A 12049-nucleotide genomic window follows, 5' to 3' on the forward strand; every position below is an offset into this window, starting at 1 on the left:
TAGACAGGAGATGGACACAAGCGCGCTTGGGAGAAGGATGGGATGGATTCATTTGGGAGGGTTCATTCAGACCACGCTATGACGCTGCTGTGGCACCTTCCCGTGCGTTACCGTGGTCACCTCGCCTCGCGTTACGACTGAGAGCACTCGGCAGACTGGCGAGAGCGAGCCATTTCATCCAGCACTCCTTCATCCACAAAAAGAAAACGTAAGGGAAGTTAAAAGTGTGATTTCTCTTCATCAGATCCCAAAATTTCACTGAGAGGCAGCAGATCCGCCTTGTGAATTTCTGTGAGTAGTCACTAATTCCCATCCCGGCCCTCCTGCCAGTAAGCGGGTGACAAAGGAGTGTACAGGCAACATCCCACGGCATTTATTATGTACAAACCTTGAGATACAGGAACAAGGCAGCCCTTTAGTTACTGTTCATAAAAAACGACGAAGCACTGGCGTTTTCTCCATACGAAGACACAACCAGACAGCGGGCAGCAAACGGCCCGGCCGCACACCGCACGCGCACGCCTCACTCAAGCGCAGTAAACTTCAGGTTTCAGAGGAGGCAGGAGAAGAGAGAAAAGCTCTAGAAGGTGCAAGGGTCAGATAGACAGGAGGTTTTCTATCCACAGCCCAGGCATGTACAGTCCTCTCCAAATTCCACCGCCAGTAACAGGATGCCAGCTCGACCCAGCTGGTGACGAGCCTTGCGTCCCTTCCGCCCGCGTCCCCGGAGTCACCAAGGCCGGTCACCGGCAGAACACCAGTCCTCCCTCACTGCAACCCCACCTTCACCACGTGCCTCCAGCTTCCCAGCTCCAGAAAACGCAGCTTACGGTCTCCCCCAGCGGGGTTTGTTTCCAAGCAGGCTAAGCTCCACCCCCGCATCGGGTCCGTGGAAGTCCTGCTCCTCCTCAGAGCGCGGTCAAGCCGAAATTGCACCGGCAGTACATCATGCCCGCGGAGTCCAGCCAGGCGTCGGCGATGGGGTCGTACCTCTGCACCGTGTTCAGGTAGGACGACCCCGAATGGCCCCCGACCACGTAAAGGTAGTTATCGATCACGGCAGCACCAACTCCTGGGGGAAAGGAAGGAAAGGGAAGGATTGATGATTGCCAGGTGCGGAAATAAGTGGTGGTTTTGTTCCCAATTGGACCCGCCCCCCCCCCAGCCGAAGGCTGAACGGGAAGTTCTCACAGCCCCCCCTGCTCCGGGCTGTCCTTAAAGAAAACCGGTGTGTGTGGAGAGCCCCTCCCTCTCAGGTCTTACTCCCCTTTTTTACTGCTCTCACGCCCTTTCCCAGGGCAAAGCAATGCTCTCGTGTCCCCACCCTCCTTGTCAGGGACACAGAAGGGAGGGCGCACTGCTGACTCTCCACGCACGATAAGCCACAACAGAACAGTAACCGCAGAGCGGCTGAAGCTCACTCAAAATCAAAGGAAAACCAGGCGGCAGCGCAGCGATATCACTTCACGTCACCTTTGTTACAGGTCAGCATTAACAAACTGGACTGTAATTAAAAATAGAGAAAGAAATCCTCGTTCTTTCACAGAGCTGAACAGGCGATCCTCACTCACAGACGAAGCGCGATGCTCTGTGCACAAGTCACCGCAACTTCACGGCGGCTACTGTCGGCTCAAAGGCCAGTTTATTCCCGAAAGGACATCGGAGTCACCTGCCGAGAGCCCCGCGTGCCCCTACCTGTCCGGGGCTCCTTCATGGGCCGACACACAGTCCACTGGTTTTGATGGGGATCGTATCTCTCGATGCTCGACAAGTGAGACACGCCGTTGTGCCCGCCGACCACGAAAATGAAGCCCAGCATGACACCGACCCCGAAGTTGATGCGTTTATCCGCCATCGAAGCGACCGTCTCCCACGAGTTTTTACTCGGATCGTAGCGCTCCATGCTGCGAATACAAACAACCGACCTGTGAGGCTGGGGTTTGGGGGGCACTTGACTTTCACGCCACGAGACACCTGCGCCGGTCAGAGGCACAGCCCGTCCTGCCAAGCGACGCCCCAACACGCAGCACAGCGGAAGAGGGCTGGAGCGGACGCAGCGTTCTGCGGCCGCTTCGTGCTGCCCGACGGCAGCGCACGAGAAACTAGAGCCAGGAAGCCCCAGCCGCATCCTGCTGCCCCTTCCACACCACCCAGCAGCTGGGGGGGGTCTCAACAGCGCGCGGCCGAAACGCGGTTTTAACCCAGTTCATCCCGACACAGCGACCGCAGTTCAGCCGCTCCCCTGATGTCCTCGGGCCACCACCCCGGATCTCCAGGTTACGCGCTGAAACGCAGCTTCGAAGCTGCCCTCAGAACTGAAAGCTCTTTCGGGGATGGCTGCTGCTATCTAGAAAAAAAAAGCAACTCGTGAAAAACTGAACCCAACGCAGAGCTGAAGATCTGTTGGGGTAACACAGCGGATCAGGAACTTCCTTGAAGCTTGCCTGAAAATAACAGACAGAGGAAAAAAAAAAACCAACCCGTGGAGAGCACATCCCTCAGGAAAAGCAGTAAAGAGGTTGCTGATCAAAGCACTAAGGACAGAAGAGGCCTTCAGGGTAAGATGGAAGTGAATTATCATCATCATCATTATCTTTTTTAATCACTGGAGCTGTACAAATGGTCAGAGTCATTAACACCCTCACGGCACGTAGCTGCTCCCTGCCCAAAGTGGAGCTTCAGCAGCACGAGGGGGCAGAAAAGAGGGGGAGAGAAAAATCAGCAGCACTCCAGAGCTGGAGAAAAGGTGCTCAATTGCACAGCAGTCAGCGCTCTTTTAACGCCAGAGCTTGTGCGAGTCTAGCGACTGCGTATTTCTCGCACCCTTGAATAATTCGTAAAACCAAAATTATTCAGTAAAAAGTACATTAAATTTTAAAAGGGAAATAATGAAATATCGTATTCCAGTTAACTCCACAGGAGCTGCTGGCAACTCCTTTCTGACCGAGGAAGAGAGAAGACATCGCACCAGGAGTCAGGCTACTGCAGAACCTTCATGTCAGGAGCTTTCCCTTCAAAGGTACGGCTTGACAAAGACATCTCCTGAAGGGAGGTGACCGAGTTTACCTCCCAAAGGCCTGAGCGCGCAGCCTTGGGGAACCACCGCTGGCAAGAGCAAGGGCAAGGGCTCGATTATCTTCCCTTTTCTGTGGTCTGCAGCAGGGCGAGCATCCCAGAGGTCCCGCAGTAACTCCTGGCACACCCGCTCCGCTCTGCTGCCAACGCTGCCTTAAGCTCCTACCAAAGCCGACGGATCCGCGGGGTACCAAGCTGGCAGGGAGGGACCACACAGGACTGCAGCGCAGCTTCAGTATTCCGTGTCACATTCCCTCGTGCAGAAAGCCTGCAGCCAACAGGAAACTCCTAGAGATGGCTCGCTTGTCTATTAAGTATTTCAACGGCTCTCACAGCCCGTAATTTAGAGTGTAAGCCACTAGAACGATGTCACGTTAAGTTTCATGAAATCCTGTCACAACCACACCAAACAGCTTAAGTTATTGTTGTTTTTTATTCCAGCAACCTAAAAGATCGTTTGTGTTTTCCAAATGGGAACTACCTAGCCATGCTCTCCTGTTTGGGAACTGATCCTTTGCTTCACAAACTGCTTTACACAAAAACCTATCGAGTACAGAGAGCAAGTACAAGTAATGACCAGTGCAACGCTGTCACACTGCGCTGTTCAACAGCCAATGCATCGCTTCCTACGAGCAAGATTTTCATTTTCATTCCTGACTCAGCTATTTAGGCTTGAAGTTTATTCCTTTGCTTCTTGAAGGGACATAGGGCTGATTTGTTCCCATTTTAACGAAGAAAAGAGGACACAAACGATTTCTTTGCATAACTAAAGGCCCCGTCCATCCATACGGAGCGACGTGGAGCTGGTGGTGTCAAAGAGCACGCTGGTGTCGGGAAAGCCCCTTGTGAGGGCTGAAGCGAGCCCGCTCCTAGCCAGGAGCCACACCAGTAACCACCATCCTGAGCTTTCCTATTACCATGAAGACTACCTTAAGGTTCCACCCGAGGCACATATTTATTTTGTGTGGATTAAACGCGTGAAAAGCCCCACTCGTTCCAGAGCAGCGCTCAAACGCCAGCGCTGACCACGCGCCCTGTCCTCGGCAGGCCCGAGGCACGGGGATCCAGGAGCGCTGGCGCAGCGCTAGGCAAGGCTCTCCCGGGAGCTCGGTAACCGGGGGGCAGCACCGTGACGCACGCACAAGCACGCTGCCTCGGGGGCCGAGCAAGTAAGGCCACACCACAGTGATCTGCTGAGCTAACCAGCTTGGGGGGAGACAAGGTCAGGTGTCTTGCACCCCCTGGCTTAGCAATACGCACGTGGGTGCTTGCCTTTACCGTTTTCCCTTCTTAAGGCGTTAAAAACAAACCAGAAACCCCCCCCAAACCAACCAGCTCTGAGCTGGAACGCAAAGGGAAGTCAAAATAAAGATTTCCCAGCTGAATTATCAGGCTGATACTGCAGCACACGGATTAACGAGGCCCGCTGTGGATTACCAATCTATTTTGGAATCATTTTTAATTGCTTGCCAAACACAGCGGCCTTCGCAGATTCCCAGCTTAGCACCCGGAGCCGCCGCAGCAGAAGCCCGTACCTGTTCATGTGGGCAGGGCCGTACCCGCCGATGGCGTAAATCATCCCGTCCAGGACGGCCGCAGCAAAGCAACTTCTCGTCTTGTTCATGGGGGCCACGAGCTGCCACTCCTTCACTTTGGGGATGTACTTCTCCACCGTTCGTAGGTAGGACTGCCCGTCGTAGCCGCCCAAGGCGTAGAGCTCTCCCGCCAGGACGGCCACCCCCAGCGTGCTCCGGCTCTCAAACATCCTCTCGAGAGACGCCCAAGTGTTCGTGTCGGGGTCCCAGCACTCCACTGAGTTCTCGTGCTTTCGGTAGCTGATGCCTTGACACACGTGGGTGGCAATCCCGCCCACGACATAGATCTTCTGGTCCAGGACACATATTCCAAATTCGTAGCGGGGAATGCTGAGAGGTGCCAGGCCTATCCAGGAGTCGTTCTGGGGAAAATACATCTCAACGCTGAAACAGAAGAACAGAGAAGACGTGAGCAAACCTTGAAGCCGAGAAATTCTTTATGACAACCTCACTTTCCGAAGCTCCGAGAAGCACAGAGGGGCACCAAGGAACACACTCTTCGGACTCTTTCATACACCCCATCAGATGTTCGCTGTCTCTTCCGAGAGCCCAAATGGCAGCTAAAATCAAAAGCTAAAATAAAATACTGCTCTGGAGGGAAGAGCCATGGGGCTGGCAGCGCCACAGCAAGAAGCCCTGGCGCCAAGCCCCAGCCCCGCAGCGCTGAGTTCCCAAAGTCCCGCCCGGCAGAGTGCGGCGCAGGCAGGGCAGCATCGGCGTAAGGCGAGGGAAGGCACGCCAGTGCTGGTGCCAGAGCTGCTTTTGGAGTCAGGCTGCCACCGGGGTGAGCTGAAAATGCAAACCAGAGGGTAAACGGGGGCGCGGAGGGGGAAGTCAGAGCTGCCAGAGATTGGCAAGAGAGAAAAGGAGAATGAGCGGGGGAAGCACTTGTCTGCACGTACGTACAAACACGCATTTAGAAAGTAAAATCCGCGGGTTTGTAAATACCTATTTTACATGCACTGTGCAATTTAAACAAAACGTCCAAGTAGAACAAACCAACTTGAAAACTCTGTTTTCAAAGTACTGCTTATTTGCATTTTCTTTTAATCATACTCAGTGTCAAAACGTGGTGGGGCTAGTCTATCACGTGTCGAGTCTGGCCAATCTACTGAAATAGTCTGGTCGGTAAATCACTTAAATGATTCAGAAGAATATTTAGGACACAGGGAACGGGGCCCATTCAAAAAACACGCAAGCAAGCGAAGCCACTGGAGGGCTGACAGCCACCGGCTGAGCACCCGGCAGCAGGGGCTGTGGGCCACCAGGGGCTGTGGGCCACCAGGGGCTGCGGGGCCACCAGGGGCTGCGGGGCCACCAGGGGCTGCGGGGCCACCAGGGGCTGCGGGGCCACCAGGGGCTGCGGGGCCACCAGGGGCTGCGGGGCCACCAGGGGCTGCGGGGCCACCAGGGGCTGCAGGGCCACCAGGGGCTGCGGGGCCACCAGGCTGGCTCTCGGCAGCAGCAGCCCCGTCAGAACACAGCCAGTCCCGCTCCCTTCCGAGCGCGGTCGCTACAGGGAAGCAGCGGGTCGCTCTAAGTGCGAAGGCAGCCTTCCGCACGGGCAAACGAAAAGAACCACCAGAATATTCGTTTCCTACTTCACAATTTTAATTGTATTCGGAATTGTTTGTTTAATCGAACTCTGACTTTTTTTTTTTTGCATGTCAAAAGCAATTGTTTAAACTTAAGTATTAACCGAAACAACAGTTTAGGAAAGACTACTATGAATAATAAATTAAGGAAAAGCTAATTTTTGTGTGCATTAAATCATGGTTAACAGTAGTAAAGAGCATTTTTGTCTAAAAATAAACCAAAAAGAGCCAAACTACACCGGTATCTAATATTGTTACAACCAAAGAAGCTGTGAAAGAAAGAGCTGAAGGATATCAGAGGACGACTATTCACTCAAACAGGTTTTTTATTAAGCACAAACCCCCTTTTATTTCTGAAATGCATAAACCCGCAACTCCCAGTCCCAACATCCAGTCACCACCGACCCCTATCATGGGGGAAGCCAACTTAAGTAACTCTGACACCACCTCCAGACGCCGGGAAGAGGAACACACAGACCCTCCCAGGCTTTGCAGCGTGTGTATCCGTATGCGAGCGGGGAACTGTCCCAGGCAAGAGCACCTGGGAGCAGAGCCCTCTCCCGGGCCCCAGCTGCAGAACCAGCCCAGGCAGCAAACGCGTCCCGAGGTGACGAGGGCCCGTCCGGCACCGCCGCCTGTGCCCGCACAGGACCCGCACGCGGGCAGAGCCACCCCTCGCTTCACCGCCGCTCCTGGAAGCGTTGACACTGCGGTCCCAGTAACCCCAACCACACCAGCAAGCTGGTTTTCTCCCCGTGACATCCCTTTTGCTCACAGGACGAGCCTCGGTGATGTACTCCAGCAGCTCGGGGGGAGGTTCCTTTGGAAAGCTGGGTAAGGAAAGCCGGGCAGGTACCTGCTCCCGCCCGCAGGGCACGGACACCCGCTCAGCGACCAGCGGTGTGATCGCGTTACCATCGGGAACATGACACGGCTAAGGATGGCCTCTGCTCTTCTCTGATTCAGTCTGCTTTAATTGCAAGGACTTTGGAGTTACCTGGAAGCATATTTGTCCTATACTAGTTGAATTTTATGATTTGATTGTCTGGAATAATAATAGATCAGGAAAAAATTCTGTAAAACGAAAAGGTCTGAGAGGATCAAGAAGTAGCACACAAACTTCCATTAATCACTTATTAAGCAATCAACAGAATCAAAATGATAAGATTTTGTAGCCATTCTCGTTGGCACAAACAAAACCCCACGACACTGCAGATTACTCACGAAATCAAAAAGCATTTCCAATTCAGCGCTCGTCCTTCCTCAGCAAAAAAATCTATTTATGAAGGAAAACGTTAACCACAGCCCTGAACCCGCAGCTCCTCCTGCCTGTCTTAACGCTGCCCTGCCCCAGGGCGACCACACACACGCGTGGGGGCGACACGAGCCGAGGGCTGCCGCGCCTGAAGCGTCCCCTACCTTTCCAGACAGGCGAAGAGGCCGGCTTTCCCTCCCACGGCACAGAGGACTTTAGGGGCACAGCGAGGCCGCGTCATCAGCATGGTCTGGTGGGAGAGTCTGTGCTCGGGCATGAAGTGGTACTTCAGGGCCTCGTTCAGCAGGTGCTTGCAGGTGTGGTCGTCCCGGATGAGGTGGTTCGCCTCGTACAGCCTCGTCAGGAACTTGACGCTCAGCAGCGGCAGCCGAACGCAGTGGAGCAGCTGCGCCAGGTACTTCTGCCGCTCCTGCACGTCGTACTTGATCCAGGCCTCCAGCGCGTAGAACACGGTCTCCTCCGTCACGACGTTCAAGCAGTCGTTGGAGACGATCTCGTCCAGCTCGGAATGCGTGAGCTCAAAGAACTCCTCCGTCTGGCAAACGTCCTCGAAGTTCTGGCAGATGTACTTGTTGGCCGCCAGGTAGAGGTCGTGGCAGCCGTAGGTCTCTGCGAAACGGGAAATCCCGATGCAGTTGCCGGGGTCGAGCTGGCTCTCGAGGAAGGCGCAGCACTCCTTCACCACCAGCTTGACCTGGAGGAGGTTGGCCGCCGGGAGGAGCGACTCGACGGTGTCCTGCGAGATGAACACGGTGCCCGTGTAGGCGTACTCCACGATGGCCTGCAGCGCCGCCTCGTCCACGCACTGGAACTCCACCTCCGCGTTCTCCTTCTCGGAAAGGTTCCCCGTGAACATGGCTTTGAAGTAGGGGCTGATGCTGGCCAGCACCACCTTGTGGGCGTGGATCTTGGCATCGCCGACCCGGAGGATAATGTCGCAGAGCTCGCGGTGCTGGCGCAGGAGGTTCAAGCCTTGCAGGAGCTGCTCGGAATGCAGGTGGGTTAGGTTGGCAAGCATGTAGGTTGGAGACGGCTGGTCCATCTGTGGCAAGACAGAATTTTTTAACGCGTTACTCAGGGCTTCATTTCAGCAGCTTCATTACTCATGTCACTCACACATGCCATACATAACATTTCAAATGTATTTTTCCATTTTTGCTTCCATCTTAATTGGGTTTATTACTTCCCGATTCACTTTTCCAATCCTTACGCACTATGCTCTTTCACGCAAGTTAAATCCAGGACAATCAGATGTTCATTAATGCTATATTAATCTTCGACTAAAAAAACCACCAACACAGACCCTTTGTTTTTTCATTCTGGAGTAAAACGCAGATTATCTGAAGCGTTGCATACATGAGGGGATTCCACATCAGATGTTTAAGAACCGAATGGTGACTGAAATTAAACCAGAGATAAATAAAGAACTGGCTTATTTGAGACAAAGTTTTAGAAGTTCTTCAACCACTTCCTGCTACTCGCCTTGCGGCCTGCTTGGTGCCACAGCCAAGCCCTGCTGTGCTTCCCCATCAACTGGGGCTGCGGGCAGGGCTCAGCTCTTGGTCCCCTCGTCCTCGACGGGGCAGAACAGCCCCTGCCTCTGCCCAAAGAGGCAAAGACCCACAGAGCCAGCGGGGCCCTGGGCTGCAGGAAAAGGGGGCGCTGGAGCAGAGCTACTGTGCTCCGAAGGGGCAGAGAAGGGGGAGCGCCTTGCCTCGCCTCACCGAGTGGCTTCTGCCGCGCGAGGAAATCCATGGGGGCCGTGCCCTCACCCTCTGGAGAGATCAGAGCAGGGGAAGGCTGGGAGCTGGGCCTGCCTCCACCGTCAGCGGCGGGAGCTGGTGAGAGGTCCCCAGGGTGAGCCAGGGAGCCGGTCCCGGGTGGGCAGGCTGAGCCTCCAGGTGTCCATCACCATTTCCACGCCCTGGCGGCACCGGCAGCCGCCCCCGCTCCCTAACACCCCCCGTGAGGGCAGGGAGAAGGAGCCCCCTTCCTGCCCACAGCTCCACAAAACCCCCAAACGCTTCTTCCAGAGAGTTCGAGTTGGCACCGTGACCCTGGCAGGCGCTGCAATACCTGCTGCCCCGTTTCAGCGCCGCTGGGATCCCAGCAGCGCTGCCCCCCACCCCCTGCTGGAGCAGCGGGTCTTTGTTCAGCCCCAGTTATCACTGGGTGGGAGGGCTGGGGGGAGGGGGGGGGGGCAGGAATGCGTGTCAGAATCCTGGGCCCGGAGGAGACACAGCTATTGTTCTACAGAGAAGGCTGCAACCACCCCATTTCTGAGCTGAAAGGCTGATTTAACTTTGAATTGCTAAGTGACTACACCAACTTCAAGATCTCGCTACTTTTATCTTATTATTAAGTCGTTCATCACTTTTACAGCGCCTTAACTGACACCTAATTTGCAGCGAACCTACCTACAAAGCGCTTCATCTGAAAGAACAAAATTAGCTGCCAGCACTTAAATACAGAACATCATAGCACTGACAGAGAACCAAAGGCTTACAGCGAGGAACAGAAAACCTCTGACCGATTAAAAGATAAGCAAGCTCATCCCTCTCCTATTGTAACCCTAAACTGGAAAAAAACCCCCACGTCTGTAATGAAGTATTTTAAGCACAGCTGCAAAAGGCAAGATTCCATACATTTTCCATGTAACAGCATTTTCACAGGGCAAATTATATGGGGGGGAAAACCCAGAAGAGCTGTTCAGCAGCCAAACCACCTTCTTTTCCTCCTGTGCCTGCGCTGCGCTCACAACTCGACTGCACACGTCCGCAGGAATCACAACACCCACGGCAGGACAAAGGAACGGTTACAGTTCAGGTGCAAAGCCTGCACAAACAGGTATAAATAACTACATTTAAGCTATTCTGCAGAAATACAACTTCTCACACCGACTCAGCAGAGATGCCCACTGTTGTACCTCGCACACCTCCCGCACGGCCACGCTCCCCCACGCTGCGGATCTGCGGGTGTTGGTTTTACTGTTGAGCAGGGAATGGGCAGCTGGAACCCTGACCAGCCCTGAAGAACACACATGAGTCCAACAATTTGGGCTCACAACGCAAACCAAGTGGTTGCCCCTATGCTCGCTCTGGGCTACCAGATCTTTTCACAGTCTGTAGGTAAAACTTCCTTTGAACAGCAGGGAGAGAGTTACTGGAAATCAAAAGGCTCACGAGAAATGTAAATACCTGAGCTTGCTTACCAAAGCCGTTTCCCCCTCCTAAAAGCCGTTTCCCCCTCCTAAAAGCCGTTTCCCCCTCCTAAAAGCCGTTTCCCCCTCCTAAAAGCCGTTTCCCCCTCCTAAAAGCCGTTTCCCCCTCCTAAAAGCCGTTTCCCCCTCCTAAAAGCCGTTTCCCCCTCCTAAAAGCCGTTTCCCCCTCCTAAAAGCCGTTTCCCCCTCCTAAAAGCCGTTTCCCCCTCCTAAAAGCCGTTTCCCCCTCCTAAAAGCCGTTTCCCCCTCCTAAAAGCCGTTTCCCCCTCCTAAAAGCCGTTTCCCCCTCCTAAAAGCCGTTTCCCCCTCCTAAAAGCCGTTTCCCCCTCCTAAAAGCCGTTTCCCCCTCCTAAAAGCCGTTTCCCCCTCCTAAAAGCCGTTTCCCCCTCCTAAAAGCCGTTTCCCCCTCCTAAAAGCCGTTTCCCCCTCCTAAAAGCCGTTTCCCCCTCCTAAAAGCCGTTTCCCCCTCCTAAAAGCCGTTTCCCCCTCCTAAAAGCCGTTTCCCCCTCCTAAAAGCCATGCGAGAGTGCCCAGCAAGTGAAAGCAGCAGGAAGCGCTCCGGGCACTTTGCTGTTTCAAGGCAGCATTTGAGCGCTCGCCAGTTCCTTATTTAGGCAACAAAATGGCTGGAGCCAGCGAGCGGCTCGGCTCGTTTTGTCACTCCCTCGGGAGCACAACACCTCACAAGCACCCGCCCTGAGCGCCGAGCTGACTCTGGCTCGGAACACCCGGCGCATCACAAACACAACCTTCTGCGTGCCAAAAAAAGGGCCAAAAAAAAATTAATTCGCAAGCGCGAATTGCCTCGCTCGTGAGATGTTCTGCTCTGCAGGGCGTTGCGCTGAACCGCAGGGCTCCAGCCCGTCCCACGGGGCAGAGGCAAAGCGCCCTGCGCGGCTCAAAACCCAGCAGCGCGTCTCCCTCCCTGCCGGCAGCCTCGGGCAGGCCGGGGGACGGGGAAACCTCAGCGACCGGGCGGCAGTCGCCCCGCCGGGAGCTCCGGGACGGAGCTGGCACCCTCCCGCTTATGCCACGGTGTTCCCGGGGCGGGAGACCGCAGCCTTCCCCGAGTATCTGAGGCCGCTCCGTCCCGCCTGCTCTCCACAGACAGGGAAGCAGCAGCGTCCGCCGCGCTGCGAACGGCCGCGGGAAGCGCTACCGGCACCGGGGCAGCCCCTGCCGGGCAGGACAGGCCCGGTCCGGTCCGAGCCGAGCCGCTGGGGCCCACTGCGGCGGGGCGGGGCTCACCTGAGGGTGGGGGTGGCGCAGGCCGCGGCGAGGCCCGGCC

The 12049-nt window shown here is 55.1% G+C and overlaps 1 protein-coding gene across 1 annotated transcript; it reads right to left on the reverse strand.

The window, feature by feature from the left end:
- Positions 1–351: 351 nt before the first annotated feature.
- Positions 352–12041, reverse strand: KLHL28 (kelch like family member 28). Its single transcript, XM_086462354.1, has 5 exons — positions 12010–12041; positions 7685–8583; positions 4611–5054; positions 1696–1904; positions 352–1072 (listed from the first exon to the last, which is right to left on the reverse strand). The coding sequence occupies exons 2-5, from the start codon at positions 8581–8583 to the stop codon at positions 909–911; spliced, it is 1716 nt and encodes a 571-aa protein (XP_086318480.1). The 5' UTR covers positions 12010–12041; the 3' UTR covers positions 352–908.
- Between the last annotated feature and the right edge of the window lie 8 nt (positions 12042–12049).

Source organism: Leptosomus discolor, chromosome 3 (assembly GCF_034619465.1).
Source record: "Leptosomus discolor isolate bLepDis1 chromosome 3, bLepDis1.hap2, whole genome shotgun sequence".
NCBI classification, from domain to species: Eukaryota; Metazoa; Chordata; class Aves; order Leptosomiformes; family Leptosomidae; genus Leptosomus; species Leptosomus discolor.